This window comes from Protopterus annectens, chromosome 12.part0 (genome assembly GCF_019279795.1).
Source record: "Protopterus annectens isolate FY-2018-M chromosome 12.part0, PAN1.0, whole genome shotgun sequence".
Taxonomy (NCBI): Eukaryota; Metazoa; Chordata; order Ceratodontiformes; family Protopteridae; genus Protopterus; species Protopterus annectens.
In genome coordinates this window covers 401232785-401256819 of record NC_056746.1, presented here as the reverse complement: position 1 = coordinate 401256819, position 24035 = coordinate 401232785, and the positions used below count along the sequence as shown (strand labels likewise).

Below are 24035 nucleotides of genomic sequence, written 5' to 3'. Positions count from 1 at the left end.
TGAATGGGTTTGGATCTGATCCTCGGATCTAACTCATCTACTTTCTAAAGATTCTAGGATCCAACTCTTGAGCTCCTCCCTTGCCCATAATGCCCCTGACCACTACAATATCTCGGATCTCATTTGCCACTCTTCAAGATTGGACAAGATTGCGATCGCTTGAGCTCCTTGTAGGGTTCAGTGAGTTATTATTGATATGTTTCCTTTTTCTCCTTTTATAATAGCAAGACTATCCCCCTTACCGTTCCATTTCTTGCTTTACTGAGTTTTTTGGGGCTTCAGAGTTGGCAGTTGGACAGCTTGGCTCTGACTCCTCCTTCAGACCAGAGGGTTGGGGAGGGACCAGGATTGTTTGCTAAGAGCTTCGGCTCTGAATGGACTGTCCTCAGCTTCTCCTAGCCTTCTGCCTTTGAAGTGGTGGAGAGGGTCTTCTCTCATCCAAGATCAGTGACTCTTCCACTGTCAGATCCATTCTCTGTTCTCCCTTTGGAACCTGTGTCTGCGTCTGCTCATCCTACCCCTCAGGAGCAATCAGCCCATATGAGCTTCGAGTCAGTTCCCACTCAGGAGCTCCCACCTCTTCTGATACCTCCCCAGAATCCCCCACTGAGGAGGCCCCTCAGAAGAGGTTGTGCAAAAGGAGACACTTAGATTCCCCACAGGAATTACTCATGGAAGTCAATGATTTTGATGAAAGGGAAGCATCCCCCAGATCTGCACCTGAGGACATCTCGTTCGGAGACATCCTAGAGAGCCTTTGCCAGAAAGATGGTTGGTCTTCCAAACCCCTTCCCAAGAGGAATCAGTGTTCTTGAAAGCCCTCGGATCTGGACCATATGCATCTTGGGTTACCCCCTCTGCAGATGAGCTTGTCTCCTGCAGGGCATGGAAGGAACTGGACTCCATGGAACCAATCCCCAAATGCCCCAACAAAATTCTGAGTGCCCTTGCTGATAGACACTACTGGACTAAAGGGATTCCTGTTGATGCCATGATTGTTATGGCAGCTGCCAAAGAGGAGCTGACTGAACAAAGATCCACTGTCCATCCCCCTAACAGAGAGTATAGGGCATTGGACAGGTATGTGAAGCAAGTGTATGCACCAGTGACATTTGCCCTGCGATCTCTGAACTACTTGGCACATTTCACTGGTTTACCTTCATTTAGTCGGGAGTCCATTGTACGATGCACCAAAGTGTGAAAGTACAACGGCAAGATTTGGGAATGCTGAATTCCATTGTTGCGAATTGAAATGAGCGAATGCACACTGGCATTCGCTCATTTGAATTCAGCATTCTGGGTGTAGATCGCACTATAGTGGGGATCGGGACATGTACCATTTCCTTCAGTGTTGTGCGATCTCAGAGTCAGTATATTAAAGTAGCAGGAGGTGTGGGGGGCAGGGGGACTTGCCCACCTGCATGACAGTGTTTGGAGACATCTGGACATGTCAGGTGTTTCGAAAGCTTTCAACCTTCCTGGAATGTCGAATTCAATGCTCAGCACTTTCACAGTTTGAAACTTTTGAAATTGCAGTTTCCGACCATGTGAGTTGGATATATGTCTGGTCACATATTTTGTTTGTGGCCTTGTAAAGGTAAACCCATTTCACTAGATTACAGATGGACTTGGTAAAGGAACTCTCTAATTCTGCCCCAGGGCTCATGTCTGCAGAGGAACAGAAGTCTTTTTCCACATGACTGGCCACCCTGCAATCAATTACAAATGCATCCATGAGGTTAATCTCGCATGCTGCAGAAGGTACCTCAAGGGCAGCCAATTCAAGCATAGATATAAGGAGATATGCCTGGATGCACTTGTGTAGTTTTGCAGACCCCTTCAAGGCATCATTCATCAATGCTCCCTTTGATGGATCATCTTTGTTTGGGCCAACAGTTAAAGAGACTCTCTCCCACAGTGAACAGGATGGAAAGACCTCGCCTACCATTGGAATCAACTTTTCTACACCGCAGAGACTGTTCTGTAGGAATTAATGTGGTGGTAAGAAGTTGTGGTTCCAGAAATCCCAAGGTCTTTTCCAGGAACCACACAGGCATTTTTTTTCTCCAGTGGCAGAGGGAGAAATAATTACAGTGGTAGATGCTACCCATGCAGCAGAGGGGGTCTGCAGAACCAAGGATCTTGAAACTCCTTCTTAGACAGAGTCTTCCAGCATTCCTGAAAGGTTGACTGACTGTTCTTCTCTAGAAGCAGTTGGGGGCACTTATCCTTGTACTAAAAAGCCTGGATAGCCATCACAAATGACTCTTGGGTGCAAAGGATCATATCCAGAGGATATTTCATTTCCTTTTTACAAATTTCAGTAAAAAACAAGGAAAACTCTCCCCAATGTTCCACCCAACCAGAGAGAGCTAGCTGCTCAAGTGATCAGAAAGTTGCTAGACAAAAGAGTCATCCAAGAGGTCCCCCCAGACCAAATAGGATTCTGAAATTTACTCAAAGTTCTTTTTAGTGCCAAAAAGGCAGGAGACCTGAGTCCTATCTTGGATCTCAGTTGTCTAAATCAGTTTGTAAAGAATTCCAAATTCTGGATGGTCATGGTTCAGTCCATTATACCTTTCCTAGAGAAGGATGACTGAATGTGCTCAGTTGATCTTCAAGATGCATACTATCACATGAAAATGAACAGGCGCTCTCAAAGATATCTATACTTCTGGTTGGGAGCCAATCATTATTAGTTCAGTGCCTTGCCTTTTGGTCTCACCACAGCCTCAAGGGTGTTCACCAAATGCATGGCAGCAGTAGTAGCTCACCTAAAACTGCTCGGATTCAAAGTGTTTACCTATTTAGACAACTGACTGCTTACCGCACTGACCAGGCATATACTCTTAAAGGCCGGAGACTATTTACTCCAACTATCTCAGTCACTGTGAATCCCTATCAGTATGCACAAATCACAACTTCAACCAGTTCAAGCCTTGGAAGTTTATAGGGGCTCCCTTGGGCACAGTTAATTCTCTAGCTCTTTTGCCTCAAAACATTGAAGACCCATGTCAGACAGATTCTTTCTCTTTCTTCTCCTCCAGCAAAATGGTCTTCAAATCTCTAGGGTCAATGGCTGCTGCAATTACTTTAATTCCTACTGTTCATCTCCACATGAGAATTCTTCAGTGGACCCTTGCAGTGCAATGGTCATTTCATCATTATCCGTTGAGATATCCATTAAAATTGTCTCAGGCTTGCAGAAAGTCTCTTCTTGGTGGATTCACTCAGAGGAGATCAGTCAAGGTTGTCCATTTATCTTTCCTCCCTTGAACGCCATGTTGACTACAGATGCCTCCCAGTTTGGGTGGGGGGCATTAATTAAGATGGACTGTTCAAGGCATGTGGTCCCCACAAGAGACCAATTTGCATATCAGTGTCTTAGAGATGAGAGAGGTGCTTCAGCGTTGCAGGCCTATTCAGAGTTTTCTCCCTCTAGTGACTATTGCAATACAGGTGGACAACATGTCAATAGTTTGGTACATCAACAAATGGGAGGAACTAGAACGTACCCCCTTTGTTGGGAAGCAGTAAGAGTATGGCAGTGGGCGATGTCATCCAGCTGCTTTCTTGTAGTGATGAACATTCTGGGGAAATCCAGCATTCTAGGGGATGAACTCAACAGGACCATCATCATGCCTGACAATTGGTCTCTCAACCAATTAGTGAAGAACAAGATCTTCCACAAATGGGGTCAGCTCTGCAGTGACCTATCTGCATCTCCCTTAAATAACAAATGCAGCAGGTTTTTTGCCCTTATCCCTCCTCAGGGACAGCCACCAAGAGATGCTGTAGTCCATGTTTGGCCCTCTGGTCTCCTTTATGCTTATCCACCCCTGCCTCTCATCCCCAAGTTTCTTCAGAAAGCACTTCATTTGAAAAGCACAGTAATCCTCATTGCTCCCTTCTGGCTTTGGCAGGTGTGGTTCTCCTTCCTTTGGTCTCACCTAGTATGTCCTCCTTGAAAGCTGGATCCCAGTCCAGACCTCCTATTTCATTTCACCCATCAGGACAGATTCACCCGGACATTGCAGGCCTCAGGTTGACTGTATGGTTTCTCCAATTCTGATGATGGCTAGACATTCCAAGCCTTCCTCCCCAGTTCAAAAAATCCTAGTCTCATCTCATAAACATTTAACTAGGAAAATTTACAAAAGTAAATGGAAAAGGTTTTCCTTTTGGGCTCATCAGAGAGAGTTAGATATTTTTACCTCCCCACTACCAGCTGTTGTAGATTTCCTTGCTTCAATTTTTCAAGGAAGAACAAGTTTTTCCACTATTAAGGTTCGGCTAGCAGCCATCTCTAATAATCACATCAGAGATAATGCCTCTCCTTTAGCATCATCAGCTAAGGAAGATTTCAAGTTTCTTTCCTGGAAAACTATCTTTCTAGTGGCTATAACTTCTGCAAGATGAGTATCTGAACTCCAAGCACTATCTTCCAAACCACAGTTATTTGATATTTCACAAAGACAGAGTTACTTTACACACATTTCCTTCTTACCAAAAGTTGTCTCTGAAGCCAACATCAATCAAGTGATCAATTTGCCAGTTTTCTTCAACAAATTTGAAAACAAAGGAGAACACACCCTTCATCTCCTTGATGTACATAAGCAACTTCATTTTTACCTTCACAGGACCAAGAAATGTAGAAAACAATGATCAATTATTTATTTTCTTTACTAGTAATAAGTTGAGAAACCAGTTTCAAAAATTACACTGGCTAAATGGATAGCAGATTGTATTTCCTATGTTTATTCCTTGAGAGGCATAACCTTACCAAGATAACCAAAAGCACATTCAACTAGGTCAATGTCTACATTGGCTGCCTTTTGGTCTAGAGCCTCTATTGATGATGTTTGTGCAGCTGCCACTTGGTCTAATACCCATACTTTTACTGCTCATTACAAATTTGACATAATCTCCAGAAATACAGTGGCCTTTGGTTCCATGGTTCTCTGGAGCATCCTTCCATAAGGGCCACCCAAGGTTATTGTATCTGCCAGCCTAGCTAGATAGAAGTTTGTAGATAATTCTATGTCATTGTAAATATAAACATAATTGATAGGCTTGTCCTCTTAAATGTAAGAAAACTGTGTTATATGTTGAACTTCAAAAATGTAACCACAATGCAGTCTGCTAGAAGAAAGCTGATAAGTCAAGCATTGTATAACTGATCTCAAAGCTCGGAGACATAATGTCTGGACTGAGGAATTCCTTCTATAGTTTTGAGACCAGTGTTAATTGCTAGATTTTACATATATAATGTCTTTTATTGCTGTAGTTTCCTGGCCAGGTGTAAGATCAAAAAAATATTAAAACTCTGAGTTTCTGTTAGCCTGGGAACCAGAGAAGAATGATGTAATCTAAAATGAGTCAGCAGTGATGCATTATTTTTAAGACTTTCTCAGAGAGAGAGAATCAGAGAATTTTGCATTTTGTCTGAAGAACATCACTCACCAGTACCCTGCCTTTGCTCTATATGTACGTTTATTTAGAACTGTGATTGCTCTTAGAGATACTTAGGAATTTAGTCAGATTTAGTCTAGCTGTTTTCTATATTTATGTCAGACTATTCTACAGTATTATTTTTAGCATTTTCCTGTGATTTTTGAACTCTTGACTAGCACTGTGTTGAATTGAGAAGATTTGTTTTGTGTTTTTATTATTTATTATTAAATATTTTTAAACCTTTCAACTGTGGCTGTTTTGCAGAGAGATAATTTAAGCTGTAGAGTACTTGCATGTATTTGGTGATACTGTACAAAGCCATGCCAAATAAACCTTTCATCACACTTATTAACTGGATAATAATATTGCACAGTAATAATTGGGCACCCTTTGGTAAGGACCTTTTTAGTAGCTGATAAGAGTAGTAGGTGGCAGTGATTACTACCTTATAGCCTGGCAGGAGGGGGCATAGCTGGAGAACCTGTGCCAGCCTTCCCCAGGAGTGTCTGTGTGTTTCTATATAAACCAAATCTCAAAGTGTGTGTGTATCAGCTACTGGGGCGGGGACATGAAGCACTGGTTGGACAGAGAGGGCACTGAAGGTTTTGGTTTGACTACTCGGCTGAGATCTGTACCTTATAGCTGTGCCAGTTGGGGAATCTTATTGGGAATTTGGAGAGAAAGGGAGAAACCAGCTCCAGACTGACTGTGATCTCTGTGTGCTCTTAAGGGTAATTGTACTTTACTGTGTGTGTACTTGTTATCCCTCCCAATGTGCACACCCATCACTGGTGTTAATGGTGAGGATTGAGGCTCCTTGATTACTGGACCAGTGCATGGGCATCACATATTAATTGGTTGGCAGTGGTGGGATATCCATACTACATATTAATTGGTTGGCAATTGGCTTGTAGTGGTGTGGATAGTGAATTCCTTTAGCTTGTGTACAGTGATCTCTGAAGGTGTTTTTGTACTCTAAATCAGCCATGCAGTGAATATTCAGAGTTCAGATCACAACTGTTTTATTTCTTTTGTTAGCTTAGTTAGTCATGGAGAGCAGGCAAGCATGTCAGCAGAGGAGTATGGCAAGCTGGCAAGGAGCCATTTAGCTGAGATGTGCCAGGCTGAGGGACTGGTGCATGGAAACCTGAATAAGGCAGACATGATTGCAGCTTTGGTCACAGCTGCATCAGAAAACAGCAATCAGGAGGGCAATTAGACTGGCCATAGTGATGTACAACACTCAGAAAATGGAAAGCTCAACCTTTCTGCAGAAGACTTAAAAATCCATCTGGAGCTAAAGAGACTTGAGTTGGAGGCCAAGTGTTTGGAAGCAGAAGCAGCAGAGAGACTGAGAAAAATACAGGCTGAGGAGAATGAGAAACGGTTATGACTGTAAGCTGAGGGGAAGGACCAGTAGAGGCAGCACGAAAAGGAGATGCTGACTCTTTGCTAGAGTCATGGAGGTAATGGGGAAGGGAGTAGCTGGACCCCAAAAGCACAAAAGGTCAGTAAATGTCTTCTGCAGTTTACAGAAGGGGATAATTTTGATAGTTTCATTCATATGTTTGAGAGGGTATGTAAACAGTATGATGTTATCCAAAGGCACTAGGTACAGTTCCTGATGCCCTTACTCCATGGTAAAGCTGTAAATGTACTTTCCAAATTATCTGATGTTGACTGTTTTAACTATAATGCTGTAAAGACTTGTTTGTTAGAATTGTTTAAGCTAACACCTGAAACTTATAGGAAAAAGTGTTGTAAGCATATATACAAGGCAGAGGAAAGTGTGTGTGAATATCTTGCTGAACTGAGCACTTATTTTCATAGGTGGGTGAGTGGATGTCAGGTCACCACTTTTGAAGGGCTGGCAGACCTTTTGGTGGGGGAACAAGTCCTTAGCACTTTGCCTGAGGGCATGAGAATCTGGTTAGCTGATAGACAATGTGCTACTTCAGAGGAGCTGGGGAAGAAGGGAGACATATACTTAGCAAGCAGGGCATCACTGCACAGGAAAGGAATCCCCATACTGTTTATGGGTCTAAAGGAACCTATGGTGGGCAGCCCAGACTGCCCCAACAGAATCTGCCAGTAGCAGGGAAAGCCATTAGTCCAGGTACACATCCAGGACCTAGGGTTAAATGTTTTGAATGCAACCAGTGGGGCCATGTGGCATATAAATGTCCACGGAGGCAAGGTGGGGAACAAAGGTGAGAGAGCCAGTAAGTGGGAAAGACAAAATGCCAATAGTAGGTTGTCTCGAGACAACAGGAGTACCAAACTACCATCCTGCAGATGTCCTGATAGGGAAGGATTTTGATGAGGCAGTGCCATGTATTAATGCAGTTACATGCAGTCAGGATTCAAGACATGCATGTGGGTCTGGTAGCCTGGGGGAGACCCGGTCAGACTGCATACTTGCAGCCAGGGCTGGTGAGGTGGTTACTTCAGGGAGGGAGCTACTCTGTAGCAGTGAGACTGAAGGTGAGCCACAGCTGCTTGTGGGTACTGAGGGTTCCTTGGACAGAGTGACTGCAAAGGTAGAGGTGAGTATTAATACCCAGGCTGACAATGAGGCACCACTGTCAGGGGATATTGCAAGGCCTGAAGCAGGTGGCTAGTGAGGCACCTGATTCTCAAGGGAAAGGGGGATTTGTATACTGGGACAAAGAGTTACTGTATAGAGAGTGGACCCCTGAGGGAGGGCTAGAATGTGAGAGGATACAGCAGTTGGTAAGTGCCTAGAGGCTACCATCTGGCACTTCTAGCCATAGCCCATGATATTCCCTTTGCCGGTCATATGGACATAAAATGTACAAAGAGATGTATTATGCAGAACTTCTATTGGCCTGGAATTTCCAGAGATGTAACAGGGCACTGCAAGACCTGTGAGCAGTGCCAAAAGGTAGGCAAGGCAGGAGACAAGGTGAAAGCTCCTTTGATGCCTTTGCCTATGATTGAGGAGCCATTTCAGAGGGTAGATATGGATATTGTGGGACCTCTGAGTACCCTAAGTTCCACAGGGAAAAAGTATATCCTAATGGTAGTAGATTATGCTACAAGATACCCTGAGGCAGTGGCTCTGTCCTCCATTGAGGCAGAAAAGGTGGCAAATGCTTTGTTAGAGATTTTCAGCAGGGTAGGTTTCCCAAAAGAAATACTGACTGACCAAGGTGCCAGTTTCATGTCAGACATGCTGGCTTGTCTGTGGAAGTACTGTTGGGTGAATCACATGAAGACCACCCCTACCATCCTCAGACTAATGGTCTTGTTGAGAGGTTAAACTCTACAATTAAGTCTATGCTATGGGCATTTGCAGACAAGTTTAAGGGGGAATGGGACAAATATTTGCCTCATCTGTTGTTTGCTTACAGAGAGGTTCCCCCTTTGAGTTGCTGTATGGGCATAGGGTGAGGGGGCCTCTAAATTTAATTTGAGATTAGTGGGACAGTGAGTGTGAATCTCACAAGGAGTCTGTTGTGGCGTATGTCCTAAACCTCAGGACAAGGCACAGAGAACTCAGGGGCTTGGCCCAGGAGAACTGGGCAGAAGTACAACAACAGAAAAAGGTATGGTATGACAGGAATGCTGAGCTAGAGAGTATGCTGTAGGGCAGCAGGTAATGGTTCTCATTCCTGTCAGACACAACAAGCTGCAAGCATCTTGGGAGGGACCCTACAAAGTGGTAGGAAAGGTAAGTGATGTTAACTACATGGTAGAATGGCTAGGCAGGAGGCAGGATCACAAATGTTACCATGTTAACATGATGAAACCTTACCATGATAAGGAGGCCCTTGTACTGAGTATTTGCAGTGGATTGCAGGAAGAGTCTGAGGGAGATCTGGTGACTGATCTCCTCAGTGAGGCTTGGACTGACACCTCAGTGGAACAGGTAGCAATGTCCCAGCAGGTTCAAGAAATCCGAGCAGTGTTACAGGAGTTTGGGAACATGTTCACTGGGAAACCAGGGTGCACCCACCTTGTGCAGCACCAGGTGGATACAGAACCCCAAAGGCCTATTAGGCAGGCCCCTTATAGGGTGCCTGAGAGAGTCAAACATACTCTGAGGGAGGAGATACAAGAGATGTTGAAACTAGGGGTAATTCAAGAATCCAACATTCCCTGGGCCTCTCCAGTGGTGCTGGTGCCAGAGAAGGATGGCAGCACCCAGTTCTGTGTGGACTACAGATAATTCAATTGTCATACAGAGTCAGATGCTTACCTCATGCCTAAGACAGGTGAGGCCCTAGAGCAGCTGGGTGAGGCTAAGTATCTTACCACCACTGATCTTACCAAGGGTTACTGGCAGGTGCCCTTGGCTCCCAGTGCTAGAGAGAATTCAGCCTTTTTGACTCCTTTTGGCTTTTATGAGTTCACAAAGATGCCCTTTGGGATGTAAAATGCCCCAGCAACTTTCCAGAGGCTGTTAGATCATATCCAAGCTGGAGTAGGAGGGTTTGCCCTTGCTTACCTAGATGATATTGCCATCTACAGCCATTCCTGGCAAGAGCACCTTCAACGTGTCACGGAGGTGCTGGGCAGACTACAGAGGGCAGGGTTGACCACTAAGCTGAGCAAATGTCAGGTGGGTATGGCAGAGGTCTCCTACCTGGGACATAGAGTGGGGAGTGGTAAGATCAGGCCAGAACCTGCCAAAGTGGAAGCCATTCAGGCATGGCCTGCACCTGTTGCCAAAAAGCAGGTGAGGGCATTCTTATGGATAGCAGGGTACTACAGAAAGTTTGTTTCCTGTTATAGTACCATAGCTCCTCCCCTCACAGACCTGACAAGGAAAAACAGGCCAGATAAGGTAGTGTGGGCCACAGCATGTGAGCAGGCATTCCAAAAGCTTAAAGAAGCTTTGGAAAGACCCCCTGTGTTAGCCAGTCCACATTACAGCAAAGAATTTGTTGTGCAGGTGGATGCTTCGAACCATGGGGTGGGGGCTGTACTTAGCCAGATTTCTTCAGAGGGAGAAGAGCACCCAGTGGTTTATCTCAGCAGTAGGCTTCAACTCAGGGAGGAATGCTATGCAGCTGTAGAAAAGGAATATCTAACCATAATGTGGGCACTGCAGAAACTTCAGCATTATCTGTATGGAGTTACAGATCACAATCCCCTAACATGGTTACACCGAGCCAGCCAGCAAAATGCCAAGTTGCTAAGATGGAGCTTAGGGTTGCAAGCATATGATATGTCAGTGCAGCACTGCAGTGGGGTTAGCAACACCAACACAGATGGGCTTTCAAGACAGGGAATGGGGTAAGGTATACTCAGATAGACCTAACCCTCTCAAGCAGTGTTTCTCAAGGGTCACTTGAAAAACTAGGTTGAGTTCTCTGGGGGAGGGGGAGATATGTGAAGATATGTGAAGGCTGCAAGCCTAGCTAGATAGAATTTTGCAGATCATTCTATTTCATTGTAAATATGAACATACTCCACAGGCTTATCCTCTTAAATGTAAGAAAATTGTGTTAAATGTTGAACTTCAAAAATGTATCTACAGTGCACTCTGCTGGAAGAAAGCTGATAAGTCAAGCATTGTATGACTGTTTGATCTCGAAGCTCGGAGACTTAATGTCTGGACTGAGGAATTCCTTCTATTGTTTTGAGACTAGAGTTAATTGCTAGATTTTACATATATAATGTCTTTTATTGCTGTAGTTTCCTGGCCAGGTGCAAGATCAAAGAAATGTTAAAACTCTGAGTTTCTGTTAGCCAGGGAGCCAGAGAAGAATGATATAATCTAAAATGGGTCAGCAGTGATGGATTATTTTTAAGACTTTCTCAGAGAGAGAGAGAGAATCAGAGCATTTTGGGTTTTGTCTGTAGAACATTACTCACCAGTACTCTGCCTTTGCTGTATATGTAAGTTTATTTAGAGCTGTGATTGCTCTTAGAGTTAGATAGGAATTTAGTCAGATTTTGTCTAGCTGTTTTCTGTATTTATGTCAGACTATGCTACAGTATTATTTTAAGCATTTCCTGTGATTTCTGAACTCTTGACTAGCACTGTGTTGAATTGAGAAGATTTGTCTTGTGTTTTTACTATTTATTATTCAATATTTTTGAACCTTTTAACTGTGGCTGTTTTGTATAGAGATAATTTGATGATACTGTACAAAGCCACTCCAAATAAGCCTTGCTGTTCGTCACACTTACTAATTGTATAATAATATTGCACAGTAATAATTTAATACCCTTTGATAAGGGCCTTCTTAGTAGCTGATAAGAGTAGTTGGTGGCAGTGATTACTACCTTATAGCTTGGCAGGAGGGGGCATTACTGGAGAACCTGTGCCAGCCTTTCTCAGGAGTGTCTGTGTGTTTGTATATAAACCACATCTCAAAGTGTGTGTGTGTCAGCTACTTGGGCAGGGACACGAAGCACTGGTTGGACAGAGAGGGCACTGGTGGTTTTGGCTTGACTACTCGGCTGAGATCTGTACCCTGTAGCTGTGCCAGTGGGGAGTCTTATTGGGGATCTGGAGAGAAAGGGAGAAACAAGCCCCAGACTGACTGTGATCTCTGTGTGCTCTTAAGAGTAATTGTACTTTACGGTGTGTGCACTTGTTATCCCAGCCAATCACTGGCATTAGTGGTGAGGACTGAGGCTCGTTGATTACTGGACCAGGCATCACAGGAGTCATCTGCATTTCTATACAGTGAGATAAAAATGATGCTGTATTTGAAAACAAGTTGAGGTGGAGGGTTGTGTCATATTTTTGTACAAAATGAAATGGGAAAAAGGCTGTATCTTTTTGATTCTAAGGTACCCCATGTATTGCTTTGTTTGCCAAAAGCTGATTCACTACTTCTAAAGATTTTTATACTTAATGAAGATTTGTTTATGAACAAGCTGCATTTGTGGTGTTTGAAGAAATTCTATTTGATATAGTCCTGCAAACTGTATACAGATTCCAAATATATGTAGCAGTCTGTTGCCAAGGAGGTATATAACTCTGAAATTTTCGTTCTGGGAGTACTAGGAAAATGGAAGAGGTGGAGGTGGGGGTGGGGGGGCATGGGAGTCATTCTAAAGTTACTTTATTTTATCTTTTTCCTGTGAACCTTAGAATTATTATTGGACTATTCCCCTATGAACTGCTTTTCATGACAAAACAATATGAAGAAGCACCTTCCCTATACAATACTCTTGTATTAAGAAGTGAAGGTTACATACCTATCTTTAAAAGACTGAATTTTGCCTTTTCAAGACCCTTCTCACAGTAGCATTCAGTAATTTGTCTGTAATGTCTTCATTATAAAATTCAGTTCTGAGCCAGTCAAGATCCCTCAGGATACCCCCTGACACAGAAGACCGTGAGGAAGCATGAACAGCATCATAAGCACATTTTGGAATATGACCATGTCATATTCATTGTAGTGACAATTTTGCCTAATATTTGTACTAGGAATACACTAAATTTTCATGAATTTGGACTGAAATAGAGCTCTTATAAGATTTCCTGTGCATTGAATAATTAAGTGTCCTAACAACTAATGTACTAGATGTATAGATTTATATAATAACATTCAATCCTTATTAAAGGGCAAAGTTGTTAGGGTCACAGCTTTCCCACTTTGATTATATAAATATTATATATATATATATATATATATATATATATATATATATATATATATATATATATATATATGTATATGGGATCCGTACAGATCCCCGACTGCACTTTCCACAGAAACATTAATTGTCAAGCATACTTAACTGAAAGTGGTGTTCACTGAAGCAGCACTTTTGGGTAAGTATGCTTGTTGTGCCGGTCGTACTACGGTGCGGATAAGGGAAAATTCTCTTTTCCCCACTGTAGTGCGACCTCGGAGTGAGAATATTAAAGTGGGGAGGTGTGGGGGATGCAGCCTCCCACATGGGGGGAGCAGTAGATTTAATGTTTTTTTTTTTCAACATACTTTAACGAAAGTGCTTTTCAAAGCTTTTGTTAAAGTGTGTGTTAAATTATGGATCGGATTTTTTGAGCTTTTGATCAAAAGTCCTATATATATATATATATATATATATATATATATATATATATATATATGGGGTTGTGGGATGTACATCAGGTGATTTATTATTTTACAAATATCTCTAAAAGGATGACAGTGAAAGCACTCTTCACTTTGGATCAGGGACTTCATCTTATTCTGCATCTCTTTTCAAGTGAAGAGAGAGACACCTCATTGGACAAATGGGGAAAAAAATCCACCATATAATTCAAGGTGACCACAGAAATAAATATTTTCTGGTAGAGACACTGTGGACCAGAAGGAGTTATTATTGTTATAAGAATTCTAACTGGATGGAGAATGAATGGAATATGTACAGCCCATTCACTCCCAATAAAATGACAGACTCCTTCAACAAAAATTTCATTGCTTCCTCTGAGGTTCTGCAACCCCTGAGGATATCATGTTAAACAAGGAGGGCATGCCCTTTCATGGGGTGCAGGAGGCTTGCACCCACCTCACTCAGAGATACCAACTTTTTTTTTTATTAAACAGTTTTCCCTGAAAAAGCCTGGTTAATCATGACTAGACAAACAGTACCATAAACTGAATGAATTTGCCTCATAAAAACATCATCAGCTATGTCAGAGAAGGTGTACTTTTTGGTTTTCTTTTTCCCGTCTTGAACATTCATTAGACACCTTTAAAACGCTGCATCTTAGTGTTCTGTCAGTAGAACAGTGTCAGTGCAGTAAAGGTACTGACTTGGTGTTCTGTGTCTTAATGCAGTTAGCAGAACAATTTTAAAATAGCCTCAGGCAAAGAATTTGCAGTCAAAGAAGGGTTTAACCAAACATAAATGATGGACTGTAAGAGCTAGATTAATAAGGAATCAGTGAGGCACTAGGACCGACATATAGTTGGTCTTAGAGGACACCATGTAGGTATCAATGAAGATGATGCTAAGGTTTTATCTTTTGAAAGCATTGAAGTCAATGTGGAGAACTTTGGCATTTTTACAAAAATGAATGTAAGCCTTTGGGTATGCAAGTCATTTCAAATTAGAACTTTACTGAAACAATTGAACATTTTCATTTCTTTGACAGCATCCTTTGATGATTGCCAATGGAAATTTTATCACAGAATGCCCTAGGACTTAGACTATGCCTTTTGATATTTACCTAGTTTCTGACTCCTGGGGGGTTTGTTCTACCTGGGATTCTTTCCAATCACAGATCTGCTGAGGTAGGTCTCTGTAAGAAAACCTTCCTCAGAGGGTCCTAAATACCCATTACTGGCCCACTGTGTTTTGACAATCTATCCTTCTAGCAGCTGTTCCTGGAGTTCTATATAAGTCAGAAAAGTATATATTCTTATAAGCTCCCTGTTGTAATTTCAAGACCCACAACTGTGCATCTTGGAAGTATAAAAAACAAACAACTAACCAAAGTGAAAAAAGAAAATGTCAAAACTTGTTTTACTCCATTTAAGTAATCTCGCCTCCATGAACCCTTGCACCTCCCCCATATCCCCACTTCTTATCTCTACTAACTTTAAGGTTGCTGTACCATGGACTAAGGTGAATACACTGAGACACTATAAGTTCCTTTCCACATAATCAGTTCTGCTGCTCCAGGACTCACAGGTACATGTCTGGGAATTTGAAATGATTCTCTTTCTTGCACCGTGCAGGTTTTCTTCAATGTTTATTTTAATTAGAAGAAAATGGTTGAGAGAGAACTGTCAATCAAGTACAGAGTTACGACAACTGTCCAGATGTGGTATGTAATGTCACAGCATGCGCCACGAGAGGAAGGGAGGGGGGACATGCACCCTCAAATGCTGCAGCTTCAAAGAAATTGGCTAAATCTGAAAGAGGAGGGCACATCCAAGTCACAGAGGCACCAAAGAATAACAACCATTACCCGGGGTAAACAGGAGCAAAATGCAGAATGTGGAAAACACATGGAGTTTTGAATCTAGGATAACCAAACTGAAATGAAGATGCTACAGATTTATTAGTTATTTTTGCATTCTTTAAGAGGGTAGGTGCATTGGTCTAAAGACCATTTTCAAGCATGACTGTGACCAAAATGGCTCATAATTTACAATATCTAATCAAAATTCAAAGCACATAACAGAATATCAACATTACTATTCATGAACAGGTATATTCCATATTTGTTCTTAACTTACACCCCATTTCCCTCCCTTTTTCACTCACTTCCTTAGTTCAATCATTTCTCTTCCCTAACTCTTTTTTAAATATACCATAACCCTGTTTTTTCTCTTACTTCATATTGCAGTTCCTGTTTATATTATACTAACTTGCCTTTAATTTATCTGTAATCTGGCTAAACTTTCTCTAAATGTTAAATCATTGTCATATAAGTTGCATCTATTCTTTAATATTGTCTTGTATTTGGCTTAGAGCATTAAGGAGCTGTTAATGAGCTATTTCCTGTGGTCAAGTGGTGCCTCTATTGCCTAACTGTGTGACTCTGACTAAGTCACTTAACCAGACTCCACACCCAGGTTGAGCCTGAAAAAGGTCCATGGAGACTGATATTCTACTCGGAAAAATAAAAACAATGTTTTCACATTATATCTAATTTGGTATAATTATTTAAACTGTAGATGTTTTTATTTTTGAAGATCGTAAAATTGTTGTTATTAAAACGTTTTTGTAATACGTCAGAGCTTTCCTCTCCAGGCCTCCACTGAAAATGGGCACCTACCCAGTCGGACTTTCCTGGTAACCAAATGTCAATAAATAAACAGACATTACATTTGCCTGGAATCCAGATTTGGCTAAGATTAAATCAACAATCTATCAGTGAAGGTCATAGCATGTCTTGTACTGATGCATCATATTCATTTTCTAAGAGATTATAGTCTTTTTTTTTTCTATGCGCCGGCTACAGCATTTAATATACTTTTTTATTTTCTTAGGTTGTGAAGGCTTTTGTTGTCCTGACCAGTGCCTACAAGTCACATGATCCAGACAGATTAGTTAAAGAACTACAAGAACATGTAAAAGCTGTCACAGCACCATATAAATACCCAAGGAAGGTAAGAGTTTTTTTTATCAAATTAAGCAGAATCACAAGCATATACTAACTAACATGTACCTGTATTTATATGTGTTTTCTGTCACTTTTTTAGAATAAATTATTCATAATTTTATTGTTAGCAAGGACCGAGTAAGGTAGGGTATGACAACTGCTGTAGAAATCCCTTTTGCATCTCTCAGAAATCTACAGTTACAGTAAGTATGTCATGGAAATACATTGTCTTATGCTGAGGATGTCTTCTGCAGTGAATATCAATGTACTGTCAGAAGAATTTCTAAGAAACTTTTATAACAGTTTATTAATACTAAAGCTCCTGCAGAACCTATTGCCAAATGCTGCTTCATTTCTGAAAGTCACATCCAGCTTGCAGTGTGTGTGTGTGTGTGTGTGTGTGTGTGTGTGTGTGTGTGTGTGTGTGTGTGTGTGTGTGTGTGTGTGTGTGTGTGTGTGTTAAATGGCATATAATGACCATGCAAATGTTTTGCATACATATATTTCTAAATAATGCAACAGATGTGCATGTTTGCTGCTGTTGCATAGTAACCCCTGGACTGCCCTTCCAAAGATTCGTTGTACTTATGACAAAAGTGCTATAGACTACGCAGTTGGATATTTCTTTAGATCAGCTGATGCCTATCATTGTTACATGTTCCAAAACATAAAAACAGACTTGCTGTGGCAGTCAAAGATACATTTACCTTGTCTAGGCTACATGGAATTTGATCTGTCTATACATGTATATGTAACAAAGTAGCTCCCACTGTCATCCTGAGTGTAAAAAGGTAGAAGTGGACTGATAAGAGCAATTAACCTACTAAGGAATCATTGCACTACTGAACATGCAGCAGGCATAAGAACTGGGGCAAATGATTTGCCAAAGAAAGTTTAGAAGCAGCAATCAACCAGCACCGGAAAACTTTCCCAACAAAGGGATTGTTTTGCCATAGTTAGAGTCTGGCAGTTGGCATAGAGGATTACGTTTGTGAAGTTTCTCTGGTACAGGGTTTGATTCCCTCAACCCTCATTTGTTTGCTGTGTTACCTCAAGCAAGTCGCTTTACCAGATATTGCTCTTGGGTTACACCAGAAAAAGAACTGTGTCCATTGATCCTACCTTGTTAACAAATGGGTATTATCTATTTATTGTGTTAAATCTACTGAAAGTTTCAGGAACAATAGAGCCACATCACAGCTAAAAACATTTCTGCATCCCCCTTTCTGTGACAGTTGATTGTTCACTGTATCAGAGAGAAATAATTTCTCACTTGAAAAAGTAATTTTGAACAAAAGTGTATCCACTAACTTACATTTCACAAGTATTACATGATAAAACCATGACACAGTGACTGTAAATACTTCTGAGAAGGACCCTGATATTCCTTAAGATGATGAACTCTGCTCCCCCCCTGTCATTTCATATTGTGATGGCATAAAATGGCTCTTAAAAGTAACCTGCCTAAACCACAAAGTCATCTTAAATGTAATCTAGGAAACAAGGACACTTAGCAACCTCACAAACACATCACAGGCATCACCCACCATGAAACAGATTTAAGAGTCACACTGACTCACTTTAAAAGCCCATAATCCAAACTTTCACACAATCCAATATTTTAGTCATAGCTGACTCCATAGTGAGACATACTAATGCACCACTCACAAGGCTGTGCAAATAGAGGGTTATGGTCAGTTGCCTATCAGGTGCCAGAATTCTTCACATTGCACTGCAAGTAGTCATATGACACAGTCATAGTACATGTGAGTGTAAATTACTTCAAATGTATAGCTTTGACCTGTTTGAAGAGGAACATCATGAAGCACTCAGAATACGTCCCTGAGATAGGTACCTAGCCTTGAGCAAAATTCTCCCATCACCAAGAATGATGCTGCGATACTGAAAAAAAGATTATTGACTTTCAACAGCTGGCTTAGTTTATGATGTCATTCAAAGGGGTACAATAATATCAGCATGAAAAGAGAAGGTAGATAGGCCTGCACCTTCCTCCGAGGCTTTTATGTATTAGCTAAATCCTTGCCCACCACAGTATTGCCTTTTTTAGGTAAGGTCAGTCCTCTAAAGCATGCAACATAACTAAACAGTCTGTATAACATTAAGGTATTCAATGCTATAACTTCTTACCACAGAAAATATTGCTATATATACATCATCACAGACCATTGAAAACACTTCATCTGTGCAGGATTTCAATGCCTATCATATGTTCATGGTCACCACATTAAATGAAGACACTAAAGGCGGTGGTGTCTCCAAATTCTTAAATAAACATTTAATCTCCATACTTGTTAAAACAAGATAATGACTTAAACAAAACAAAAAAGCAATAACTGAGAAAACAGAGAATAACAAATAACAATAAACAATAACAAAGTATCAATAAGCAGGCGAAGATAAATAAGTAGGAAGATAACAGAAAATAAACAAAAATCAAAATAAACTTAAATTTTTTAAGCTTTTTAGCTCTCTACTTAGCTTGCTGGCCACCACAAGGATCAAGGATCTGAGTTAGGACAAAAAAAAAAAAAACGCGCTTAGGCGTTTTTATATCAGGGGGCTGAAAGAAGCTAGGAACTGGAATTCCTTCATATTCAACTTACTATTAGCTAAACCCTTTATCATATCATTGCTAACTATAGTACACCCCTGCCCATGTCCTCTTCGGCCCATACCTCCTACCTAACCAGTGTGGAGTACCAGTGTATTAAAACAAACTCCATTCTCCTAGGAGACTCCAACTACCCCTCTATAAATTGGAAGACTTATACATTCATAAACATGCATTCTAAGAGATTTCTGGACCTTATCAATGCAAACTCCCCAGACCAGTTAGTTTACACCCCAACTAGGGGCAATAACATCTTGGACTTGGTCTTTGCCAATATGGGGAAGCTTTGCTCCCCACCAATTGTAACTTTCCTCCCTGGTCAATCCAGACAAGTCAATCACATTCAACACAAGACTAAAGCCTGAACCATCTTCCAATACCTCTGTATACAGAGATCATGCAAAGGTAAGGCTAATCTACTAAAACTGAATGATGACCTAGCTAAATTCAAAAGCCCTTTACATTAGTGACCTTACTGCTTATGTGGAATTCCTCACTGCCAAATTTTATGCACATATAAATAGCAGCATCAATGTATCTGTCCCTCTCAGTAATAAATACAATGCTAAATTCAAAAATAACCTCTTATGGTGTAAACCAAATGGAAACATATAAACAGACTCTGTAAGTAAACAAAAAAACTGATTGCATGCAAAGCTAAATCTAACTCTCAAGATATCAGGATGCACTCACAAAACTAAACAAGGAACTCTGGACCCTGATAAAATCGATCAAAGCCAGATTTGAGGTAAAAATAGCCACCAAAGCAAAGAATAAACACAAAGCTTTCTTTAGTTATTTTAAAAATCTCAGAAACAATGCCAGCACTGTGCAGCTGTAATAGTAAATGAGATTGTATACTTGGACTCAGGGGACATAGCCAGTCAACCAACAGGCACACTTAGCTCAAACTACACCTCCCACCCCTTCGGTATTCTCAGATCACATACCTGCATCTACAGCCCCCCTCATATCTTTCAAGAACAAGTTCTTATGACGCTATCTAAGGCCAAGAACTCTATGTCTATGGGGGCTAGATAACATACAAGACTACCTGCTCATCAGCCTGAAAAATGACTTGTCTGATACCATAGAGAAGCTAATCAATATCAGCTTCAAAACAGGATTTGTGCTGGATGAATGGAGGGCAAAAACAGTCATTCCCTTACACAAAGCTGGAACTTCAACAAACCTGGGTAATTATAGACCCATATGCCTGACCAGTCTCTTCTGTAACCTTGTAGAAAGGATCATTATAGAATTAATAAATAAGGATATAATAACTTACAGACTCTTGACCCAACCCAGTTTAGCTATGTCAAGGGGAGGTACTGCCTATTACCTAGTCAACTTCTTTTAAAAAGTTACTGAAGCATAAATGAGGGCAAAACATACTGCATACTTCATATCTCGACCTCAGAAAGAAATTCAACAGCATTCCATACTCGGGTTATTGTTGTGTCTTTCGGCTTTTCCCGGTTAGGGGCCGCTACAGCGGAACTCCGGTCCGCTAATGATTGGCAGTAGATTTTTACATGCTGAGTTGCCGGCCCTGACGCACAACCTTCAATGAAGGTACGCCCATTCATGCAGTTTCCACACAGATGGCGCTGTAGCTGAGAATTGAACAGGATGTCTTACTGTGAGGCGACAACGCTACCGCAGCACCACCTCACAGCTAAACCCTTCAAGTAAATGTCAATCCTTGTGTAACTCATTGGATTTCAAATTGGGTCACAAATAGAACCCAAAATGTTAGGGTAGATTTACTCTACGTCATCCAAAAGACCTGTTACTAGCAATGTACCCTAGGGCAGAAGTGTAGCTGGCTCAACCAGCTCCCTGTGCCAGAACCACAGTCTAGTGCCCCACCCCCTCAGTGCTTAAAAAAAAGACTTCTATGGGCTGCCATGCCAATTTAATTGGCTGGCTTTCTGTGGACAGTACCCAATCCACTTCCCCAGCTATTCAAGTCTATACTTAACCCCTTATCCCCATTTTTCCACATGAGGCCAGGATGTCATTTCAACAGTGGCAGTCATCTGGAGCCAAGGTTTACACTGCCAGGTGGCTAGCCCTGCTGCAGTAGTTCTTCCACAATACACTCACACCTATGGCCAATTTAGAGTGTCCAATCCACCTACTGCATGTCTTTGGAGTGTTGGAGGAAACCCCCACAAACACAGGGAGGACATTCGAGTCCCTCAGAGCTCTATCCTCAGGCCCCTTCTATTTAACATCTTTATAGACAACCTCCATATGACCTCCTACCAAAGTAGCATTATCCAACATGCAGACAATTCAACCATCATATCTACTGCAAAGAATATTACTCAACTAAAAATAATAACACAAACTGCTTTTACTTCCATAGAAACCTGGCTTAACAATGCAAATCATTTCCTAAACCCAGACAAAACCAAATTACTTTTCTTCACATCTAAACCACACTCCACTGATTTTAAAACAGAAATAGAACTTGTTCCCCTCACTAAACTACTAGGGGGTACTATAGACAATAAACTAACTTTTGACCTTCATATCCAAAATACCATAAAAACATATCAAAAACTGGGAATGCTATACAGGCACAAAAATTTCATGAACCTAACCACTAAAAGAACACTAGCTTCCACATACCTCCTATCCTTGTTAAAATGTGGTACTCCCATACTAACCAACCTCCAAACCACATTAACAAATAAACTAGAATCTTGTTATAATAAAATTGCCAAATTTTCAACAGGTCTGCCATTCCAAAAACATCACTGTACTGTCCTTACTTCCCTTAACTGGTTGAATCTACCACAACCAGCAACTAACCTTAACCCTGACACATAAAATAATCTATAATCCAGAAAAATGCCCTTTCATAAACTGTGTACTTCAGATCTATACTCCCACTCGAGCCCTGCATTCTGAAGGTAAACAATTATTAACTCTGTGTAAGCCAAATAAAACAGGACAATCTCTTTATTCCTGTTCAACTACCAAGTTATGGAATACAGCACCATTAGACATTAGGTCAACACAGGATCATAGAAAATTTAAATTCAAGCTAAAACAACAACTACTTCAGTCAAGCAACTGTCCCTGTAAAAAACAAATTAATTGCAAACAACCATGCTATAAGCCCAACATTCAACTTTTCTTATCTGCTCCTTCTCTATCATCTTATTACAAAAATATACCTGTAATCTACTAATTACTGCTCTTATCGAAACAACTCCTCATCTTTCTACTTGTAAATATGTATATATGTATATATGAAAATGAAAATAAAAATAAAATTTGATAACGCACAATCCTAGCAAAGGCAAAAATACTTTCACTGGAACTGCATTATACACAAATGCTTATGTACCGCTAGATTCTCATTTATGGCTAGTTGCATTTCTCTCCTGAAATTTTTTCTATGAATCATCCTTACATTGTTTATTGCATATTATACAAAGACCCCCCATTAATATTCAAAAACGTGCATGCTGATTCGTCAGCGTGCACGTTGTAAATCAGAGTTATAATAATGGAAAAAGGTCCGGTCGCCCCGACTTTTTCCATTACTATAACTCTTTTTTTACAGCAACGGAGAATGCAAGATCTCTATTGCTTCACACTGTCTCGCTATGTTAAACGAGTTTAACATAGCGAGACAGCTTTAAAAAAAGCAACAGAATTCTCCATTGCTTTTTTAAAGCTGTCTCGTTATGTTAAACCCATTTAACATAACAAAACAGTTTGTAAAAAGCAACGGAGATCTTACTTTCTCCGTTGCTTTTGTCCACAACTCTGATGTACTGCATAGGCATACGCATGTACAGTACATCAGAACTGCCGCAGAATATCGGACAGCTGCGGAAGGGCAGCCAGGAGGCATTATACAATACCATTATTTAAGAAAAGTAATTTTTTTTCTTAAATAATGACATTGTATAATAGCAATAACCCACTTCTGGGTGTGGGTAATGCTGGATTTACCCACGGTTGGCTTTGTTTGGCCACTCTGGCTTCGCCCTCATGACCAAACCACGCCAACCGTGGGTAAATCCAGCATTACCCACACCCAGGCGTGGGTTATTGCTATACTATTCTATTACCTGTTGTATTATTGCATTCAATTGTATTTTACTTTTGTACTGTACTGTAGTACATGAAGCTTTTCTCTCTGGGCCTCTGCTAAAAATGGGTCCCCTACCCAGTTAGACTTTCCTGGTAACCAAATGTCAAATGAAATATAATTCCTCATATTTTTCATTAAAATGTCCCTGTACAGTCCAGACATGCATTATGGCATCTGGTTATCACATTATCAAATTACACTTCTACCCTACTGTTCTTTTTTCTTGTGCCATTCTTTTTCAAATCAAGCATAAACAATAATGAATTCTCGCTAACAATGAAAATTATATTAATATCAAACAAAACAGAATATAATTGATTATTTCCTATTGAAAAAAATAGAATAAAAAACATATATTAAACTAACAAACAATTATTTACAAAGGATGTCTATATATGTTTCAATTAATTACACATATTTATTCCAAATGATACCATAGATCATTCATTGTTTATTTAAAACTTCCATTAGTCCTTTACATGAGTTATATGAGGAAGTGGTTCTTGTGGTTCTTGTCTTTATTGTGATGATCTTCAAATGTGTGACTTCTGAAGTGATGTTTTTGAATTCATTAAAAGAGGGAACATTTCACTTTTCCTTGTTATTACCTTCCTTGCAATTGACAATATGCTCCATAAAATTGTATATTTCACCTTTGCAACACGGACAGGTATTGGAGCATTAAATAAAATCAAGGATTTGGTCAACATAAATTTATCAGTGAATAAAGTCTGTAGGGGCGGCCACGGTGGTGCAGCGGTTAGCGTTGCCACCTCACAGCAAGAGGTTCTCCAGTT

The 24035-nt window shown here is 40.7% G+C and overlaps 1 protein-coding gene across 1 annotated transcript in view; it reads left to right on the top strand.

Moving 5' to 3' along the window:
* Positions 1 to 24035, top strand: part of LOC122816604 (acyl-coenzyme A synthetase ACSM3, mitochondrial-like) — a 291757-nt gene that overhangs the window by 243685 nt on the left and 24037 nt on the right. The window contains exon 13 of the mRNA XM_044089505.1: positions 16374 to 16493. Coding sequence (XP_043945440.1) covers positions 16374 to 16493 — 120 coding nt within the window. The remainder of the gene's footprint in view (positions 1 to 16373; positions 16494 to 24035) is intronic.